At 37.9% G+C, this 20,984-nt stretch overlaps 3 protein-coding genes and 1 pseudogene across 3 annotated transcripts in view; 1 reads left to right on the top strand and 3 right to left on the bottom strand.

Moving 5' to 3' along the window:
* Window positions 1-20,798, bottom strand: part of VIP (vasoactive intestinal peptide) — a 45,375-nt gene extending 24,577 nt beyond the window's left edge. The window contains exon 1 of the mRNA XM_066248229.1: window positions 20,670-20,798. The gene's annotated coding sequence lies outside the window, so the exon portion shown is untranslated. The remainder of the gene's footprint in view (window positions 1-20,669) is intronic.
* FBXO5 (F-box protein 5) overlaps window positions 1-20,984 on the top strand; it is a 295,980-nt gene that overhangs the window by 147,245 nt on the left and 127,751 nt on the right. The window lies entirely within an intron of this gene.
* LOC136316429 (mitotic checkpoint protein BUB3-like) lies at window positions 138-1,325 on the bottom strand (annotated as a pseudogene).
* On the bottom strand, window positions 7,555-20,803 carry MYCT1 (MYC target 1). The gene is made up of 2 exons (XM_066248222.1): window positions 20,670-20,803; window positions 7,555-9,974 (listed from the first exon to the last, which is right to left on the bottom strand). Exons 1-2 carry the CDS (start codon window positions 20,719-20,721, stop codon window positions 9,463-9,465), a joined length of 564 nt encoding a protein of 187 aa, XP_066104319.1. The 5' UTR covers window positions 20,722-20,803; the 3' UTR covers window positions 7,555-9,462.

Here is a 20,984-nt window from a genome sequence, read left to right as displayed (position 1 = left end):
ACGACAGAAAGCAGAGAAACCCACATACTGCGTAACGTATTCGCAATGGTTCTAACTGTGCCTTGGGGGAAAAGCATGCGTTCATAGGAAGCACAACCAACCTTCCCATAGAGAAACTACTTTCATGAATTAATCAGTCAGGTGAACTTCAGTTTTGTTTCTGCATCCGTCACTTGACGAATCAAGATGCCATTCTCAGGATGCTCCCTGTCACCCTTTTCATATACCTATGACAACACTATTGCAAGTGTAGTCCCATCATGGCTGAAGGCAAGTGATATGATTCTGGTGAAGTATCCATGAAACTGGCACGGTCGGGCGCTTTTTTGTTAAATAGATTCCAAATACTTGCAAATCCATCAGGGCCACCTGTGGCAAATGTGTTGTGGATGTTGTGGGGGGAAAAAAGTGGTAAATCTACTTATTATTTTGTTTTAGTCTTGCAGGCATACTTCTTCTGTACCTCTGGGCTTGGGTCCAAGTGCTGAAATGCCACTTGGCCTTCCATAGAGCTGAACACGTGCACACTACTTGTTTGGAAATGCTCGTGTGCAGCCAGTCTGAGATGTCAGCCTGGACCCCCAAGGCTGCTTCAGGTAGCCCACGTTCTCTAAGTCCCGCATTCAACGGCCCGCCAGACAGAGAGCATGTGCTATATACCTTTCCAGGCTGAGACAAGCTCAGCCTGCACTACAGGGACTTCTGGGAACCCACAGTTTAACTGTCTGAGCCCAACTCCCAGAAACTATCTCATCCACTTCTGAACAGTGTTCAACATGTCTGGTAGGGGCATCATGGGCTTCTACAGGATTCTTCTGCTTTACATTTTTATTGAATTTATTGGCATGATATTGTTTAATAAAATTACATAGATTTCAAGTATGCAATTCTATAATCCATCATCTGTCGATTGTACTGTGTGCTCACCACCCCAAGTCAAGTCTCCTTCCATCACCATTTCTCTCTGCTCTGTCCTCTCCTACACCCCCCACCCCCCACTCCCTCTGATAAGCACCATACTGCTGTCGGTGTCTGTAAGCTTTCTTTTGAATCCGTTCACCCAGCTCCAGTGACTCTTGGTCCATGATCAATCGTGTGTTTTCAATGGATAGTCTAATCCCCCACGCCAGGTCTACGTTCAGTTATAGAAAGCACTGTACAGGGCAGAGCTGGTGTGCTGGTCCTTGAGCCACCTGGAGTTGACCAGAACACCATGGAGACACGTGGACATGTCCCAGGACAAGACCAACAGGAACTGGTGTTGGGGCTGAAGAAATGCCGTCCTCTGGCGGCTGGTTCAGCCTAAACTCGTTAGAACCAGCCATGTCAGACTCCTCTCAGAGGCCACTCTGCACACTGGCTGCCTCCTGGTTCCCCTCAGCAACAACAGCATCTCACCGCTACATACTTTAGTACGCATGTCTAAAAAGTAGTCACAGTACCATTTTCCACACCTAACAAAGTTCATCATACTCTCCTAATATTCAGTACCCAGTCTACCTTCACAGTTCTCAGATATCCTATCCCCCAAAATACTTCTCATAACTGTCAAAACTTAGCCTTAGAATGTCTGATGTAATCGCACACAAAGTTGCTTTTCACTTCTAGTTAGCCATTCTGTTTACCTCTGAATGCCAGCATGCACGGGTATACCTAATGGCTAATTAAACAGAAGTGATGGAATGCATCACATCGTAATTCCATTCAACAGCAAGACAACTGTAGACTGTTTAACTCACTAATAAAAGTTATGCTCAAGGAAAATTTCAACTTGCAGTGTTTCTATTAAATAAGATGTCATTTGTTGTAAAATATTCAAAGGTTCTAGTAATTAAAAATAATATGCATTGGTTTTTAAATATAAGCTCACTGTACCCCAAAGCTTACTTATTACAATATTTATACCTTTAAAACAAAAAAAGCTGCTCTTCAGTTCTTTCCACAATGCTAAACATTGTTACTTTTTAAGCATTAGATTATATTCTTTGCCTCCCTTTTAAAAAATTGGATGTGATGCTAATAATTCACACTATCCTTTGTATAATTTTCTGTTCCTATTAAACACGGTCTTATTCTTTCATATGCTTTAGAAATATTAGAGATAAATTTCTTTTTTTTTTAACTTTCTTTCAGCAGCATTACCTCATAAGCATTGCCTAATTTTATAAAGCATCTGTAGATCAGGGATCTGGTAAATGTTGTTTTATTTTTAAAAACAAATTTCCAGCAAATCCACTTTTCAGTTTACACTTATGAAGTCAAAATGTCAAGATGACTCAAAAACAATATATTAAATTGCAAGTGAACTTTACAGATTTGATTTGGTAAAGATAGCGCAAGATTGAATGAGACCATGTGTCTACAGTTTGCCTGAGTGAGCAGTCTGAGAACATTCAGGAAGATAACGTCAAAGGCCAGAACTACACTACTTGTGCAAGTACCTTGGGGTGGAATTAACCTAATAGAAAGTAACCCCTTTTTTTTTTTTCAAAAAAATGTCAAAGCATGTGGGAAATGTTACTGAAGTATTTCATCTAATGAGAATTTCAGTGAGTAATCAACTGTGAAAAAGCATGTACTTAGGGGTAAGGCAGAAGACAAATGAGTCACTGCACACAGGGTCTAGGTCAGGGGTCTCAAACTCGCGGCCCGCCGAACAATTTTGTGTGGCCCGCAGACTAATCCACAAAGTTCAAAATATTTTGGATAAAATTAAGTAAGCCTAGGGGCCTATTTGTATTTTTCATTTCTCTAGCATCCTAGCTAGGTATTAGCTTAGTTAACAGCAGTTGTGATGCGAACTACAGTTTCTGGTCGTTTTGTGACACTGAGTAAACTGCATGTACGATTGTGCTTGTTGTACTGATTTTTTTTTGTTTTCAACTGCAGTGAGAAAAGTGTTGCATAACAGTTGCCTTTTGTAGACCTAGTGCGGCCCGCCCAACGGCTATGATCTTGCTCTGCGGCCCACATGCTGAGTTGAGTTTGAGACCCCTGGTCTAGGTCCTATTCCTGCCATTCAGGTAGTTGGAAGTATCTAAACAAAGGCTGAAAATATGTCAAGTAACACAATTAATTAATCTTGATGTGTATCACCCATGAGCATCTCTCCAATCCAAGACCTTTTTGGAAGGGATTTAAACAATATAGTCTACTTGTCTAGAAGAAATGGATTTAATGAGGTGGGGAGTTATTCTGGAGAGCTGGAGGACTTGAAAGCCTTGGAATATACGATCCAGACTTTTCAGTGGAGATATAATGGGACAGTCCTTTAGCCACTGATAGACATTACACATTCTGTTCTCACAAGAGAGGCATAGTTGAGGAAGGGTTTGCGATTAAAATCAGTTAACTCCTTCCAAAGGATGCTCATGACTCCTGCCTGTCCTTTTATATCACAAGGAAAGTGGCACCAGAACAAGTTGCTACAAAACTCTGGTGAATAACTGATGAGCTCTGTTTCTAGTTTTTAGGATCAATGCACTTTATTCCAGTAGATTTTCACAGCAAGATTGTCTAAATACCAAGATGTTAAGTCACAGAAGTCCTCCCGGAGTGGTGGAGTAAAGGCCTCTGAGAATTTTCTCCTTCATAAGAACAAGAAGAACACTCACAAAAAGATTACAACATTTTCAGTATGCTGGAAATTAACCAAGGACTTGCAACAATCTAGGGAACATTTGTTCAAGAAAAACAACGGAATCTTGATAAGGCAAGGGAACCACGTGGCGGTTTGAGTTGGCTATTCTCAGCTCCTCCTTGGCAGCTCCAGCAGCCTTGAAAACCAGCAGCCTTGAAACCCCAGTATCAGCCTGACAGTCCCTGGAGAACTCAAGATGGGTTTTGTAAAGAAAAAAGACAACAACAATAGCTGGACAGTAATTAGATTGGTAAAAAAAAAACATAGCTTATTGAGAAAAACAATTGCAGTAAGGGAAAACAAATGTCAGAGTAGAAACTGGTGCAATTCTGAATACCATGAGAAGTGAGAATTTATAACTGAGGAGCAGAGTAAGGGTCAATTGAGGGAAAACAACCAGTAAGAAAACATCAGGAGTAAGAGAGAATTCTGACTAAATTAGTCCAATAGGAGTCTTACCAAAGGCCGGACAGGTGATCAGACATCACTGGGGAAGAAGGAGGAGGAAAAGGAGCTTGATTAGATACCAAGAGTGATCAAATAGCAAGGACGGAGTATTATGGTTAAACTTGCTTGGCAAGATTCTTGGTAAAATTAGACAGTGCAGGGGCAAACATGGAGGCTTAAAAGTCAAGGCCTATTTGAGAAGAGTTCAAGGGAGCCAGGGTAGACTTGGGTCACAGAGAGAATCTCTGTTACTTCAGAGCCTCTCAAAAAGCCCCATGCCCGGGGAACAGCCGCTGTTTGATGTGACTGGCATCTCCTAGAAAGCCGCGTTCACAGTCTGTGTCTTATATCACTGCACTCAAAGCTCACTCAGCCCTAACCCTAACCCAGCCCCAACCCTAACTCTAACCACTCTCTGGTTCTTTTCTTCAGTTGGCAACAACTCTGAAGGGCCATCCTGGCTCTCTCTATAGGATTGGCTGATGCCTCTTTTGGAAATGGCACTCATTCTAATCTCTCCTACTGCTCAATCCTGTTCCCTCACCCACTCCCTCGTATTTCTTGCTGAGAGCTCCCCTCCCACGTCAAAATTTCTGCACACAAATCACCATGTCAAGGTCTGTTTTCAAAGGCCCTACTGAAGATGGAAGTCATACCAAAAAGAGAAGGAATATTTGAAGCAATAAAATCATTTAGAAGACAGAAGGGGAATGGAATTGAAAGTACATGTAAAGTATTGGTTGAAAAGGGGGAATTTTCTCCATTTTGATAAGAAGGAGAGGCTAGGGACAGATGGGGAACTTTGAGAGTCACAATAAGATGATGACAAATTAAAGAATTGTTCACCTAAAAAAACGAAAATGTTAGGTAAGCAAAAATGGAAATATGTGTTGGCCAAGTAAGACAAATACTTGTCTCCTCCAAGCAGAAATCAGGAGCACAAATATAAATCGGAAAGAGCTGGAAACCGGAGAGCTGGATAGCTCTGGGAAAAAGCAGAAGATTTTCTGTCTTCCCACTCCAATAATCTTTTTCTTCCTGGTAAACTGCTTTTCTCTCTCTCCTCCCAGGTCAGTCATTTACCCTGGCCAGATTTGTATTACCTATTTCACCTTTTATTTCAACATGACCTCTGGTTCTAGCTCCTGTTTTATCATTTATACTTCCTGTTTGATATCTGTTTTGCTGGAGATCACCTGAATTTTCTGTATGAACATTAATAGAATATGATCAGTGTCAGACTTCAGAGATTTTGTTTGATTTTGCTGGGAGTTCAATGAGCACTTTGAATTTGGCCTCAGCTCCCCTCTGGCTGTAAGTTTAAATCCCAGCTCAGCTCATCAGTCAAGAAATGACTGGAAAAGCTCTAGGTCAAGAGAGCAGTCTTAGGCCAATGAAGCTGTGACTGGGTTTGGGATTGGGGGTAGGGGCTGATTTTGTTTGCTATTTATTCAGAGGAGACTTTGGTTTAATGATCATAAGGCAACTGAGGAAGTGAGTTATCATAAGAAATTTTATAACAGAATTACTTTCCAAGGTAAATACTTATAGTCCTCAAAAAATATCCACAGTTTACATTTATATATTGCTGGGACTCTTATTTTTTATTTGGGAAAGTTTATACCTGATCATTTGAAGACATGAATGTGTTAGAAAGAATCTCAAATGAACCAATAGAACTTCTTACTAATCCCATTCCATCTATCAGGTAATTGACATTTAAGAAAGATGTCTTGTAGAAGAACAAATTTATATATATACATTTCTCTGAAAGTATAAAGAAAGTGTGTCTTCCAACTTCAACAGTCTCTGAGAGAAAACTTGTTTGAGGCAAATATGGCACTGCTGGGTAAAGTAATTTTTCTTTGAGCTTTCAAATCTGTTGATTGGAGGGTGGCTTTAATCCTTCCAGCTGCCCACTCCTGTCTCCAGTGCTGGTCTCTGGACCTTGGCATTCACAGCAGCTGTTAGAGTTTTGCCCATTCATCTCACTGGCTAGAGTATCATACTGTGTCCCTGAGCTGGTAAGTGTATATTGTTCTTGGTGTCCTTTGTCAATCTTATCAGAAGTCTACTCTATCTTGTTGCTATTCTTCATAGATTCTTTTTTTTTTTTTTTTTTTTACAGAGACAGAGAGAGAGTCAGAGAGAGGGATAGACAGACAGGAATGGAGAGAGATGAGAAGCATCAATCATCAGTTTTTCATTGCGACACCTTGGTTGTTCATTGATTGCTTTCTCATATGTACCTTGACCACGGGCCTTTAGCAGACCGAGTAACCCCTTGCTTGAGCCAGCGACCTTGGGTCCAAGCTGGTGAGCTTTGCTCAAGCCAGATGAGCCTGCACTCAAGCTGGCGACTTCGGGGTCTAGAACCTGGGTCCTTCCGCATCCCAGTCTGACACTCCATCTACTGTGCCACCGCCTGGTCAGGCTCTTCATAGATTCTTAATAGGAGCCTTTCATTTACCTTGCTTTCTAGAGTTTTCTATTTCATATTTTTTATGTCCATTTTCACCAATGAATTTCCCAATTTCTCTCTTGTGGATGACTTTTCCCATTGACTGTATGAGTGCTTTATATAAAGATTATTTACTCTTTGTCTGTCATTTTGTGAATATTATCTCTCAAATCATTCTTCATCTTTGAACAAACATCTTAGGCTACTCCTGTAATACTCTGAATACTTTTACTCTGAGATTGCCGTGACCACTTGGTCATTTGTTATTTAACAGCAGCCAGCCCTAGTTCCTCCTGACGTCATGGCAGCCAGTATAATGCAATGTAAGTTTCAGCCTCCCGCTGTCTGCTCTTACTTAAGCTGGGGCTTCCCTATAAAGCCTGATTTGTTGTTGTTGTACATATCATTATGCTGTACACCTAAAACCAATATAATTTTATATATCAATTATATCAATAAAAAGTTTATTCTCTAAAAAGTTAAGTAATTCTAGAATTGTTTGTTTATCTAGTGAGGGAAGAATCTAAATTAATGTTTTTTAATAAATAACTTATTTTTTATCTGCATTGTCTTTGAAAAATCCTGTTCCATTTATTGGTGAGGTCAGCCTTTTATACATTTAAAAAATATATTTTATGTTAGTTTTTGAGAGAGAATGAGAGAGAGAGATAAAGATAAAGAGAGAGAGAGAGAGAGTAAGAAAAGAGGCAGAGGAGCAGGAAGCATCAACTCCCATATGTGCCTTGACTGGGCGCCTTGACTGGGCAAGCCCAGGGTTTAGAACTGGCTACCTCAACATTCCAGGTCAACACTTCATCCACTGTGCCACCACAAGTCAGGCTATACATTTTTATATAAACTAATGTTCATGTCTCCAGAATAGATAGAGAATAGTCTAGATTGGGTTAAAAGGCCAAAGTAAATAGAAGATATTCACAACTTATTCAATAAATAATCTGTGAATCAACATTAACATCAAGTTTAATTTTATTTAATTAATAAACATTTCAAATAAAAAATACAACTAAAATGTCTCCAGGTTTTGCTTTGATTTCACATTTCATACATTGCACAGTATTTATAAGGCACTCATTTTGATTGTTTCATGGGTGGGGAGGGAGAAGACAACAGTTCTCCCAGATGGTTAAATACACCAGAGGATTTCTTTCATTTTCTCACTTGAGAGGCATAAAACAGTTTTTACTCCCAATATACAATATAAATAAAAACCATAACCTTTGCTTACTTCTCATGTTAAATGTTAAGGATGACATAAACACAAGATAGCTTTGTTACTCAGTTAATGATCCCTTGAAAACTTATGTGGCTATATGACGATTGCAAAATTTGTTAAAAAAGAGAACTTAAAACAAATTGGTTATCCTGTGAGTTCTTTCTTTCTTTCTTTCTTTCTTTCTTTCTTTCTTTCTTTCTTTCTTTCTTTCTTTCTTTCTTTCTTGTATATTGCATTAGAGAGCATCTATCTATAGACATCATAAGAATAACTGTCCTTAGGAACAATAAAAAATAAAAGCTAAATAAAAATAATAAAGAAAATGCTATACAAAATCTCTTATTACATAAAAATTATTACAATCTGAGCCATATGTAGACACTGTTAGCTGGGACCACTGCATTGCAGAAACTAAAATGAGAGGCAATTTTTCTTCACCCAAAATCCCAGTGTTCATAGAAACAAACAAAAGGTGATATAAGCTAAATATTCACTGTATCAGAAATAAACCACAGGCCTTTTAAGTAATTACCTAGTGTATTTGTGTCCTTAAATGAAAAAGGGCAACCCCAAGCATCTGGCCGCCGAAGCTCTCTGGCACTTCTATTTGGGGATGTACCTTTCTTTAAGAGAGTGGCCATCTGTGAAAGTGAGCTCCTTAAATAACTGTCCGCACCAAGGAGCTACAACATGTTTAATCCTTGCATAAAGACTCTTCACAGAATCTGAGGTTGAAATCCCTAAAGCCACAAAAGAGGGATGCCTGATGGGTCAATCCAGGAAGGAGAATTCTTCATGGTTGTAACATCTATTTCAAGGACAGACTTTGTCCCCACTGATCCCCTAACTTGTCTGTGAAGTTGTAGGAGAAAACCCCTAGATAAAGTGCTTTCCTAATTTCTAGATTTAAATCTAAAAAACAAAATATAGAAAAATGATGTAGGCTCAGTGTTAAAGTTTGTTTTTAGGTTAAATGAGTTGGATTTGTGGTTGTTGCTTTTCTAAACACATAACAACAACAGAAGTGAAGAAAGTTAAACTACCATGTCAGTAAACCCGAGAATTCTGCCTCAATGATATGAGTAACTCTCCTTAGGAAAAACACAAAAACAAGTGTCCTGTAATAGCCACGGAGTCCAGCTCCCTTTTCTTTTCTATTCCCATACTTTTCATAGATGTGTGGAATCGAGGAATGTTCTGCCATGTTGTGCCAATACAATTTGTTAAAAATGCTTCACCTGTCATTCTGGTGAAAGTAAAATTATAATACCTTAGGCTAGAAAAAGAACTTTTAAGTGAAACTGATTTTTCCCCTATGTAGTCACATTGGACCGTAACGGGATTGTAAACCACAAATACCTTGTTTTTATTTTAGTTTAACTATATACTGTATTACTGCTGATTCTTAGATTATAATCACTACCTTTATGAATCACCACATTGAATACAAAACACATAAATACATAACTATTTGGGAAAATATTACTTCTTTGTGAGACAAGGAAAAATGTGATCAAAGAAAATATACGTTGTAATGTGCAACTTGCATGAACGTTTTCCAGTTTGGGAAAGCATTGCTTGTTTGGGCCATGTCCTCAAAATTCTGTTTAGTCTATTTATGATTAAAAAAAAAATAAGACAAGGAAAGAAAGAAACAAATTAAGAACAAAAACATGCTACTCAGAAATCTGGGAATGCCTTTATGATGGAGTCATAGGCAGGTGGGGGCGGTGGCGAAAGGCCCACGGGGAGGCTGCTACTGGACCAGTGGAAGTCCTGGCGGCTCAGGCTATGCTGGGAAGTGTTGGTGCCGGGAGAGGTATGGGAAGAAGGGAGAGTCATCACCTGACTCTCAGTTTCCACAGGAAGTGGTGGACTTTGCAGAAATGGATGGAAAGTTGATGCCCGGAAGCTTGACTTTCTTGGGAAAGAATTTCCTTGTTCCAGGGAAGCTTGTCGCTGGAAAGTGAGACTGGCTAGGCTGAGGTTGCTGCGACGTTCGTAGCCACTGTGGCGGTAAAACCCAGTCCGGTTGAGGCCATGGTTATAAGACCTCGGTCGCCGACTTGAACTCCAGTGTGAGATGCGGGCACTGGCTCTTCTTCGAGACAAACAAACAAACAGAGCCCAAATAAATCCTCCAATTACGAGTCCAATTGCCATGGACACTGTGAAGGATATTATGAGATCCTCTAAAACAAAGAAACAAAAGTCCAAATAGGTAATGTGATTTGCAAATAGGGGTTCAATTAAAAACACAGGGCAGAATACAAATAGTAACTATGGAATGGTATACAGTATATCATTAAACAGATTTTGAATTAGTAAGGTGACCAACATTTTTTACAATGAAAAGGAAGACAAAAATAAATTGAAAAAAACAATATCGTAAATAAAAGAAACATTTTATTCATTGCAACAATAATACACTATAATAGGATAAATGCATAGTAAAAACATTTGTAATATTTTATATTGTAATCATGCATACATGCCTATTAATTTTTAATAATAATTGTAAGAAAAAAGTACTCATTTAGATACAAAACATCACATCACACACAAAGGATCAACTCTGCATCAATCAAATACGGACATTTACAGATTAGTCTTCCAATATCAAAAAAGAGGACAGCCCTGGCCGGTTGGCTCAGTGGTAGAGTGTTGGCCTGGTGTACAGGAGTCCCAGGTTCGATTCCCGGCCAGGGCACACAGAAGAAGCGCCCATCTGCTTCTCCACCCCTCCCCTTCTCCTTCCTCTCTGTCTCTCTCTTCCCCTCCCGCAGCCGAGGCTCCATTGGAGCAAAGTTGGCCCGGGCACTGGGGATGGCTCCATGGCCTCTGTCTCAGGCGCTAGAATGGCTCTGGTTGCAACAGAACGATGCCCCAGATGGGCAGAGCATCGCCCCCTGGTGGGCATGCTGGGAGGATCCTGGTCAGGCGCATGCGGGAGTCTGTCTGACTGCCTCCCCGTTTCCAGCTTCAGAAAAAATACAAAAAAAAAAAGGAGGATACTTTTTGAGGGAGGACAGAACTTAAAAAAGAAAGACTGTCCTTTTTAAAGGAGGAAGATTGGTTATCTTAGAATTAGAGAAGTAGAAAATGGTACCAGGTGGATATAAATAATTGAAAGCTGTTATGTTTTCATTTATTTAAACAAAAGGCTATAAATAATATTTTAGCTGTATCATTCCACATTGCTTACATTATTTTATCATCTTTAAGAAATAAGTAATAAAAATAGTCTTATTTTATTAAAAGCCATTACTTAACTCATAATTTTTTTTTTTTTTTTTTTTTTTTTTTACAGAGGCAGAGATAGACAGGGACAGACAGACAGGAACGGAGAGAGATGAGAAGCATCAATCATCAGTTTCTCGTTGCGCGTTGCGACTTCTTAGTTGTTCATTGATTGCTTTCTCACATGTGCCTTGACAGCGGGCCTTCAGCAGACCGAGTAACCCCCTGCTGGAGCCAGCGACCTTAGGTCTAAGCTGGTGAGCTCTTTGCTCAAGCCAGATGAGCCCGCGCTCAAGCTGGCGACCTCGGGGTCTCGAACCTGGGTCCTTCCGCATCCCAGTCCGACACTTTATCCACTGCGCCACCACCTGGTCAGGCCTCATAAAATTTTTATAGGGTTGCAAATACAGCCCAAAGATTATTTCCATTTGATTTACAGTAGTAATGTGTAAAAAATTAATAGAGAATTTCATAATCATATTGACGTTGCCATTTCCTGTGTCTGTTCTCATCGACCTGAATGATGTTTCCCACCTGCAGGCTTCTTGATGTCTCACTTCCTGTGCTCATTCTGAGACAGGAAGTGCTGGGTTAGAACCATTTGGTGGGCTGACTGATTTATGTTATATTTCCTGAAATTCTGGATTGTCACTTGTATCTATGACTCATGGATGACACGACCTACGCAGACTACTGAGTTTTTTCTTTGTCTCAAAGTTCTAATTATGCTGCCATCGTGTCCTGGTTTTGATAATAAAATTCCCGTCCTCTGAATTTCCATAGAATCTTTGCTATATGTCAGTATCCTTCAATCCTTCAAAGGGCAGAAAATCTTATCAATATGGAAATTCTGCTTTACTGTTTTTTCGTGGGAACTAAAAACATATTCTTGAATGAAACTGGGTAACAGAGCCCCCGCTTTGAATGGAAAGACACCCTGGATATTAGAAGACACTTCCAGCTTTACCAGCCACCACATTTCTCCATTCTTTAGCCCATGATCTAACCCACAGCCATGCTGATTTTCTCACTAACTCAAAGCTTACCATTCTCTTTTAAACTCTGTGCTTTCCCATGTATTTTCCTCTTATATCTGGATACAACTCATACACTGCTGTCTGGAAAACTCATTCTTTAAGGTACATTTCAAGTATCTCCTTTTGGATAGAGACATCTACATTTCATTAACAAAAATTAGTGTTCAGCAGAGGGGTAAGCTATCTTATCTAGTTGCTTATCTAAGGATTCTGTATTGAGAAATTCATGGACCAGAAATGAGCTAAATGAAGTTCTGAGATTGGGAGAGCAAAAAAGGCAGGATTTCAAATGCTTTGAAGTTCCAATCATGAAGAGGTAGAATCTATTTCACCACCCCCTGAATCTGGTCTACCTTCATGACTTACTTTGACCAATAGAGCTCAATGGAAATGAAGCTCTATTCCACCTTTTATTGTTACATTTATTTTCTATGGAAAGACTATATTTGTTATGTCTTACTTTCACAATTATCTTTACAACTTTAGAAGTCTTCTGAGATAATTATTTTTTATAATAGGAAGATGACTTCTGAATTACAAGATGATTTAGTAAAAATCTGTTAGACCCAGTATTGTTCTTCCAAAATGTGTCTCACAAAAAGAATGTTGAGTCATAGCCTTAAAATGCAGTCTCTTAAGATAAGGATTTTATTGAGTTAGGCTCTATCTGGTAAAGGCAAATAAATAAAATTAGAACCTAAAATCAGCCTTATTATAATATCTTAAAAGTTCAAGTTAGAAGACAATAAGCATCCAACTGCAAATTACCTAGAAAGTAAACAACAGAAAACGATATAGATACCAATAAATTATCTCTGTGCTGCCACTGCAAGCCTTCGTGGAGAGGAACAGCAATTCTGTAAAATCTAAGAGTAATGAAAAGGCCTTCTGGCTCCCACGCACACTGTTCTAGGAAAGGGACGACCAAGTGCCCACAGGAAAGTGAGGAGGCAACTTGGAATGATCACATCCCACATGATTTTATTTACAAGAAATGTCTAGAAAAGACAAAACTATGGAGATAGACAGTAAATCAGTGATTGCTGAGGGCTGGGTTGTTGAGGGGGTGGGGTGTGAGATGGGAGGGAATGGGAGTGGCTGCTCTGGTAACAGGGTTTCTTTTTCGAAGGACAAAATGTCCTCAGATTAGATTGTGGTGATGGTCACACAACTCTGTGGCGACAGTGAAAACCAATGAAATGTAACCTTTAAGTGGGTGAATTGTTATCTCAATAAAGCTGTTTAAAAACAACAAGGAGCCTGACCAGGTGGTGGCGCTGTGGATAGAGCTTCGGACTGGGATGTGGAGGACCCAGGTTCGAGACCCCAAGGTTGCCAGCTTGAGCACAGGCTCATCTGGTTTGAGCAAGGCTCACCAGCTTGAGCCCAAGGTCGCTGGCTCGAGCAAAGGGTCACTTGGTCGGCTGTAGCCTCCTAGTCAAGACACATATGAGAAGCAGTCAATGAATAACTAAGGTGCTGCAACAAAGAATTGATGCATCTCATCTCTCTCCCTTCCTGTCTGTCTGTCCCTATCTGTCCCTCTCTCTATCTTTCTCTGTCTGTCACAAAACAACAACAACAAAAAAAACCCATAAAAACAACAACAAAAGAAATAGGTGCTTTTTGGAAACTACAAAATGAAGGAGAAAAGAAAGATTTAAGGAGAAAATGTAGGCTCTTTTAAAGCAAAAGAAAATTAAAAATAAGTAAAGGACACAGTTCCTCTCCTAGCTTCACACTCTAGAACTAAGTCAACCAGTAAGAATACCATACTTTGCTGTACTGAGGGAAGGAAGATTCTAGAATGACTCCCAGGATTCCTGGCGTGGGCAGGCAAGGATAGATACCAGATTTAGTAGCCTGTTATGAACAAAAATACTTGAGAAAATTATGGTAAATCAGTACTATGTACTCTATAGCTATATTTCCCTGAATTAACAGCCTCCACTGAGGAATTTTAAATATCAACAACTTTAAATATAGAAACAGTTATATGAGGTTTCAACTAAAACAACTATTAAAAATGGCTTGTGCTCAAACTTCTCATTTTATTGATATTGAAAGAGTCTAAGGTTTGTGCGGTGGAACTAACATGATTTAACAATTGAATGTTGGCAATGCTTTCATTCATGTATGACATAAAATGAGAAGACAGATATATTCATGTTTACAAAGGACATGCCCTTGCGTTTGTATATAAGCTATGTAACCACCAGGGTTTGACTGAGGATTCTAAATATGTCAGGATATAAACAGGTATAATAGATAAGATCAAAGAAATATATTTACTTTATTTCAACCAAGCAGAGATTAATAAAAACAAGATCTTAAAACAGATTTAGTTACCTAATAAAAGCATTTGAAGATTACAATAGTTCCTATACATAATATCTATTATCTACCCTTTCAGCCTCTCTACACAGTCTCTTCTCACACATAAAATGGTTCTAGTGGTTTATCTATAGTAAAAAATAGCATCAGGTTCAATTTCAAAGAAAAAACTAGAAACTTTAAAATATAGAATCAGGGAAAAAAATAATTTCTTCTTATTAAAGTGATTGATAAAATTATCAAAGAAACCCAAAACACATGGAGTGAGAAATATATTTATATGCCAGATAACTTTGATTGTCTCAATATATTATCGTTCTGCTATAAGAACATATACAAACTCCAGGATACAAGTCATTAAAGAATATTTTCTTTTTACAAAAATTTGATTGATTTTAGAAAAAGAAAGAGAGAGAGAGAGAGAGAGAGAAATACTGATTTCTTGTTCCACTTAGTTCTACATTCATTGGTTGCTTCCTGTATGTGCCCTGGCCAGGGATCAAACTCACAACTTTGGTGTATTAGAACAGCGCTGTAACCAACTGAGCTACCTAGCCAGAGCTAAAGAATATTTTTAACCACCATGGTCTTCTTAAATGACAAATTTCAGTTTTGTGAGTGAAAAGATTATTTTTGGTGAGGCTAAAACTAGAATAATATTCCCATGAGAGCAATTTGACAATAAATCTGTTCAAAATGATTATTCTCTACAGCTTGATAATATTTCTATTTGACACTGTAGACCTAGTATCTGTGCCCAAAATTTAAAGAAATGGCAGGTGGAATAGATAATTATGACTCAAAACATATTATTATTATTATAAATGAAATGCTATATATGGTTATTACATATTTGAAGAGAATTAAATAATAAAATTTAAAAGCACATGAGACTATACATATTAATAACAAACTATTTAAATTTTTAAAATTCAATAAGATAGAGCTACAGAAATTATAAAATGAACATAGAAAAAAACATACTGTCTTAGATATGGTTGTGCCTAATCTTCATTCTTCAGTTGAGTGCACATGCCATGAAAATGACTTCTTTCCCATAAAGTTAGTCAAATATCTATTTTAGAAATTATTGCATTAATTCTTATGTTCTTGCTGTATGTGCAGAATTAACACTTAACAAATGATACTAATGACATAAAACTCTCTAAGATTTGCTGAAATATATGGCAAAAACCTGATCTCTCTTGCTAAGCTCCCTTAAATCAAACTGTAAGAGGAAGAGCAGACAGGCAGAAAAGCAACAAGAAAGAAATATCAAGAATCATAATTGTGACAGCCTGTTTCAGAGAGGTTTTCCATAAGGATTCTTTTTATTTCTAATGAATAATTTTTCTAACCCAAATTGTAGGGTCTGGCCTGACCAGGTGGTGGCGCAGTGGATAGAGCATCGGACTGGAGTGCAGAAGGACCCAGGTTCGAGACCCCGAGGTCGCCAGCTTGAGCGCGGGTTCATCTGGTTTAAGCAAAAGCTCACCAGCTTGGACCCAAGGTCACTGGCTCGAGCAAGGGGTTACTCGGTCTGTTGAAGGCCCGCAGTCAAGGCACATATGAGAAAGCAATCAATGAACAACTAAGGTGTCCCAACGAAAAACTGATGATTGATGCTTCTCATTTCTCTCTGTTCCTGTCTCTCTGTCCCTATCTATACCTCTCTCTGTCTTTGTAAAAAAAAAAAAATTTTTTAAATTGTAGGGTCTGAAAAAATATATAATAATGTAGCATTCATTGGTCACACAGTTTTAAAACTATGAATATGTAATTCAATTCTGACTTCTGACAATAAATTTTGGCAGCTCTTTTTTAAAAATTTTTATATATTTATTTATTTTTACAGAGGCCAAGATAGACAGGGACAGACAGACAGGAATGGAGAGAGATGAGAAGCATCAATCATTAGTTTTTCGTTGCGACTTCTTAGTTGTTCATTGATTGCTTTCTCATATGTGCCTTGACCGCGGGCCTTCAGCAGACCGAGTAACCCCTTGATGGAGCCAGCGACCTTGGGTCCAAGCTGGTGAGCTTTTTGCTCAAGCCAGATGAGCCCGCGCTCAAGCTGGCGACCTCGGGGTCTCGAACCTGGGTCCTTCTGCATCCCAGTCCGACGCTCTATCCACTGTGCCACCATCTGGTCAGGCTTGCAGCTCTTTTTTTTTTTTTTAACTACTATAAAAGAAATTGTAGTTTCTGAAAAATACATTGACTCAGATATTTCTTTTTTGAGGACAGTTTACTTTTTTATTTTTCAATAATCTTAGGGGAAGAAACATGAGCTATAATATTACTTTATATAATTACAATATAATGCAAATAATGTGACCAAACAATTACTTTTAAAAAGGTAGCTATCCCTTTGAAGACAAAAAGGACAAACTCTAAAATCAGTAAGGTATGAAATATAAATTGGGTATTGTTAACCTAATTTGTAGTGTGTGTCTATACAACTAGCCAGGGGCTGGTACCTAAGGTCTCAGTGAATAACTATTATAACGGTTATATAACTCACCCAAGTAATTTAACCATTTTGGCCTAATAATAACAGTTACTATAGTGCCTTTCAATTCTAACATTCCAATATTGAATCTGGTTTTTAATAAACCTAATCAATGCCTCAAATTCTGTCCGTTAGTATTAAAATTTAGTAGAGGCCACCATCTAGTGGCCTTGAGTTGAATTGTTCAAATATCTGAAAAGTGATTTTGCCTTTGACAACAGAATCCAACATGAATCTGTTCTCAAAATACTTTGCAAGTATGCTCTTCTTTAGCAAAATGCTTTGAAAGCTATGCTCTTCTAAAAAAAAAAAGAGAGAGAGAGAGAGAATGGTTCAAACAATAAGATGCTGGCAAAAGTTGTTTTGGAGACAATAATGTTTAGGGCACAGAGAACAACTACTTAAGTACTTTCAACAGAGTACTTGATTTTTTATTGAATGTATTGGGATGACATTGATTACTAAAATTATATAGGTTTCAAGTGTATAATGCATCATGTGTATATTGTATTGTGGGTTCATCACCCCAAGACAAGTCTCCTTCCATCACCATCTAACCCCCTTTTACGCTCTGCTACCCCCCCTTCCCTGTGGTAGTTAACCACACTGCTGATTGTGTCTATGAGGTTTTTCTCTTTGTTTAATCCCGTCATCTTCTTTACCCATTCCCTATGACAGTATAATGCTAAGTGAAATAAGCCAGTCAGGGAAAGATAAGTACCATGATTTCACTTATATGTGGACTTTAATGAACCAAGTAAACTAACAAACAAAATCAAAACAGACTCATAGAAACAGAGGACAGCCAACAAAGAAAGTCCTTTTTATGTGTATCGCATTTGCCAGAAAATCCTATTAGGTCTGTTTACACTATACTTCTCTATTCAGAATTCAACTTCTTATTAACTACCGTGCTGCCTCCCTGGTCCAAGCAACCATCAATTCTGACCTGGATTACTGCAAGAGCCTTCTGTCTGGTCCTCCTGCTCCTGTCCTGCCTTAGTCTCTCCAACAATGCTCTAGTCTCAATATAAGTAGCCAGAATGAACCTTTAAAGATGTAAGTCAAAGCACACCACTGCCCTCCATTTTTGAGTAAAAGCAAACTCCTCCTAATGGCCTTCTGCAGGTAGAAGTGCCAGCTAGGTCTGTATCTAGTGACCTGTGCTCCTCCCTTCCTCCCTGCTGTCCTGTCAGCTCCTGAGCTTCACCCCACTGCGCTCCTGGCCATGGTTACGAGGCATGCTCCTGACCTGAGGCCTTGCGCTGGTTGTGACTGACTCCTGAAGTCCTCTCCTCAGTTCTCTGCACCGCTAACTGGTTCTTGCTCATGTGTCATCATCACACTGAAGCCTACTCTTACCACCCTATTTCAGATTTCACCCTGCTCTCCTCTGAAGCCTTACTGGACCTCTGAAATTTCTTTTTTTCCTTTTCAGATTAGTGGACAGTAGGTTGATTCATTTATGCCCTCGTAAAAATGTAATGAGATGCATGATCACGGGCCATAAGTGTCATTATATTTAAAAGATAAAATAACATATCTAGAAAAGCTGTCGTGATTGGTAATAACCTGCTATCATTAACTTATTTTTTTTAGCATTCAGTCAAGTAACCCAGGAAAATAATATTTGTGAAACAACTTTTTATGCAGCTTGAATGTGTTGAGTCTGGGAAATTGATACGATTAAATGCACAAGTTTTGTTTTTCTAAGCCCAGCTTTCTTCACTTGTCTAAATTCAAAGTATGAAGCGCCAGTGGATTTTGGAAGCCATAGACAATGTCTGCACTGCATTTTACAAGATTTTCAAAATCATATATCTATGGAGTCAGTGATCAAAACAGATATCAATTTAGGTAGCAGAAGAAAGAAAAATAAAAAAGATACCCAGTTGTATTTTAGGAAGTGTTTATAGTTTATGTACTACTTTCATTTACAGTTTTGCATTTTGCACTTACTATTTTTGACTTCAGAAAAAAGTAGTGTGACCTTTTATATATATTTCCCCAAAACATAATACTGTTCAATATATTTGCCTTGGTTTTATTAATGCTTATCAATATAGCACCCCCTTCCTGGTTTTCATTGTTTTTATCTATTTTCCATTGTATTCACATACTGAAACAAAGAAACACCAGGAACTACTGGTATCTTTGGAAAAGTAAGTTTGAATTCTTCTCAAGCACAGATTTCTATATTAAAAACAAACAAACAAACAAAAAAAACCCTATTATTTTTAGGATTGGCAAATAGATTGTAATCAAACATTTGCTCTTATAGATCAAGTTTATTTCATGATTATCATCCATGTTTTAGTCAGTGAATAATGATTTCTCGTCCTTAAATGAAACAGAAATTTAACTTTTAATTTTTGGGAAAAAAACACCAGATTTGATCTTTACAGTTAATTTCTGCAGTGAGAATTACTTTACTTTTGAATACATTTATTCAGTTACTTATTATTGTAATGATAAATTTAGTATTAACATACTCTAGCTGTTTTTCAGCACATGTTCAGTACATTCACTTTCTCTGTAAATGAGGACACCAACTAGTATTGTAACAAATGTGTATTATTAACATCTACAAGTCAAAGGCTCATTGCCTGTCAGTGTCCACCTAGAATAAGATTACCAAGCCATTTTTAGATATGTAAATATAATTTATTTTCTTCTTCCAAATTTTGTTATATAATCTTATTAGGCTGTTCTTTATTATCTCTGCTTCCCAAACTTGAAACAAGAATAAATGGTTGATGGTAAAAAAAGAATGAATTCCCTTCATGCAAATTTCTGTGATGATGGACAGCTAGGTGAGGTTGTTAAGGACAGTCAGCCACTGCTGCTCAATTTTCACCTCATTGTTCCCAAAACGCCCTCTTGAATCGCAACAGAAAGTCTGACATAGTTCTCTGAGAGGATTGCAAACTTGTTCTGGACTAATAAATAGAAATATCAGTCTTTCCATAAACTCCCTTTTCTCCTTTAAAGTTGTTTTCTGGATGTAACTCAAATTGCCCCTTTTATTATTAAAATTTCCCAAACCCGAGAGTACATGTCAGCTTTACATTTAGTCCTTCGCTTTGCCTCCAGCCTTGAACAACTGGTCATTCTGACCCTACTGCTGCCAGTATTCGACTAGTAGCTGTGTCAGAACACAAAAAGTCCTTCTGTGCCATGCCTTTCCCCCGTGATAGGCTTCCTTTGTAATGGTATATGTGATGTTGTTCCCACTTCACAATTTCTATTTCAGTTTTTCCTCTAATTTCATAATATGATTCCTTATTTTATCTGTGTTACCACACTTCTTAAGTACAGCTTTATTATTTAGTTTCACTTTGGGAATTAAAAAGTATAACGTTGACAATGCATGTTAAAATAACCTTTACAGAGATTCTTGACTTCAATAAATAAAACACATAATCCATAACCTTCAAATACATAAAACTCATTTTCCAACAAAATCCACATCATTATATCCCAAAGAGCAATTGCTGCTGCCTTTGTTCTCATTTTTACTCTAATATTTTCTAATTATATTTTGTTACACCAGCCAAATCTATACCTGTTGTCCAGAGTCTCCTTAAACGTCTTCATAGCCCACTTTAAAGACAGTTTATATGAAAATATCTATGATAATCAATTGATGCAAACAATCAGTTTACAGTAAATAAAGTGTCTCAGAGATAGCCAATGTTTTAATAAATAGTACATTTCTCTACATCCTAATTTTAAATTAAAAACAGATAAAGAAAATATCTTACCCCAAAAGTTTTCTGGCCATGGACTCCCTAAACTTGTTGTGTTATTAGCCATAATATCCACAAGAAATAAAAGAGAGAGAAGAAAAGGCAGAAAGAAAAGCCAATATGTCCAAAAGAAGCACTTTGATTCTGTGTCTTTGTGGTTCAGAGAGAGAAAAAATAATTTTCACACAACCCCTCATATACTTATGTTTGCATAAAAGGAAACAAATGTATCATGTTTCCTGCTTTTATACTCAAATTAGCAACTGTTTTTCTTATCTTGGAATTCCACATGGTTCTCTAGACACAAAACAATTTCCTTCTCGTCATTTC

This window comes from Saccopteryx bilineata, chromosome 12 (assembly GCF_036850765.1).
Source record: "Saccopteryx bilineata isolate mSacBil1 chromosome 12, mSacBil1_pri_phased_curated, whole genome shotgun sequence".
NCBI classification, from domain to species: domain Eukaryota; kingdom Metazoa; phylum Chordata; class Mammalia; order Chiroptera; family Emballonuridae; genus Saccopteryx; species Saccopteryx bilineata.
Note: the sequence above shows the minus strand (reverse complement) of the source record. Positions and strands in the feature narration are given on the sequence as shown.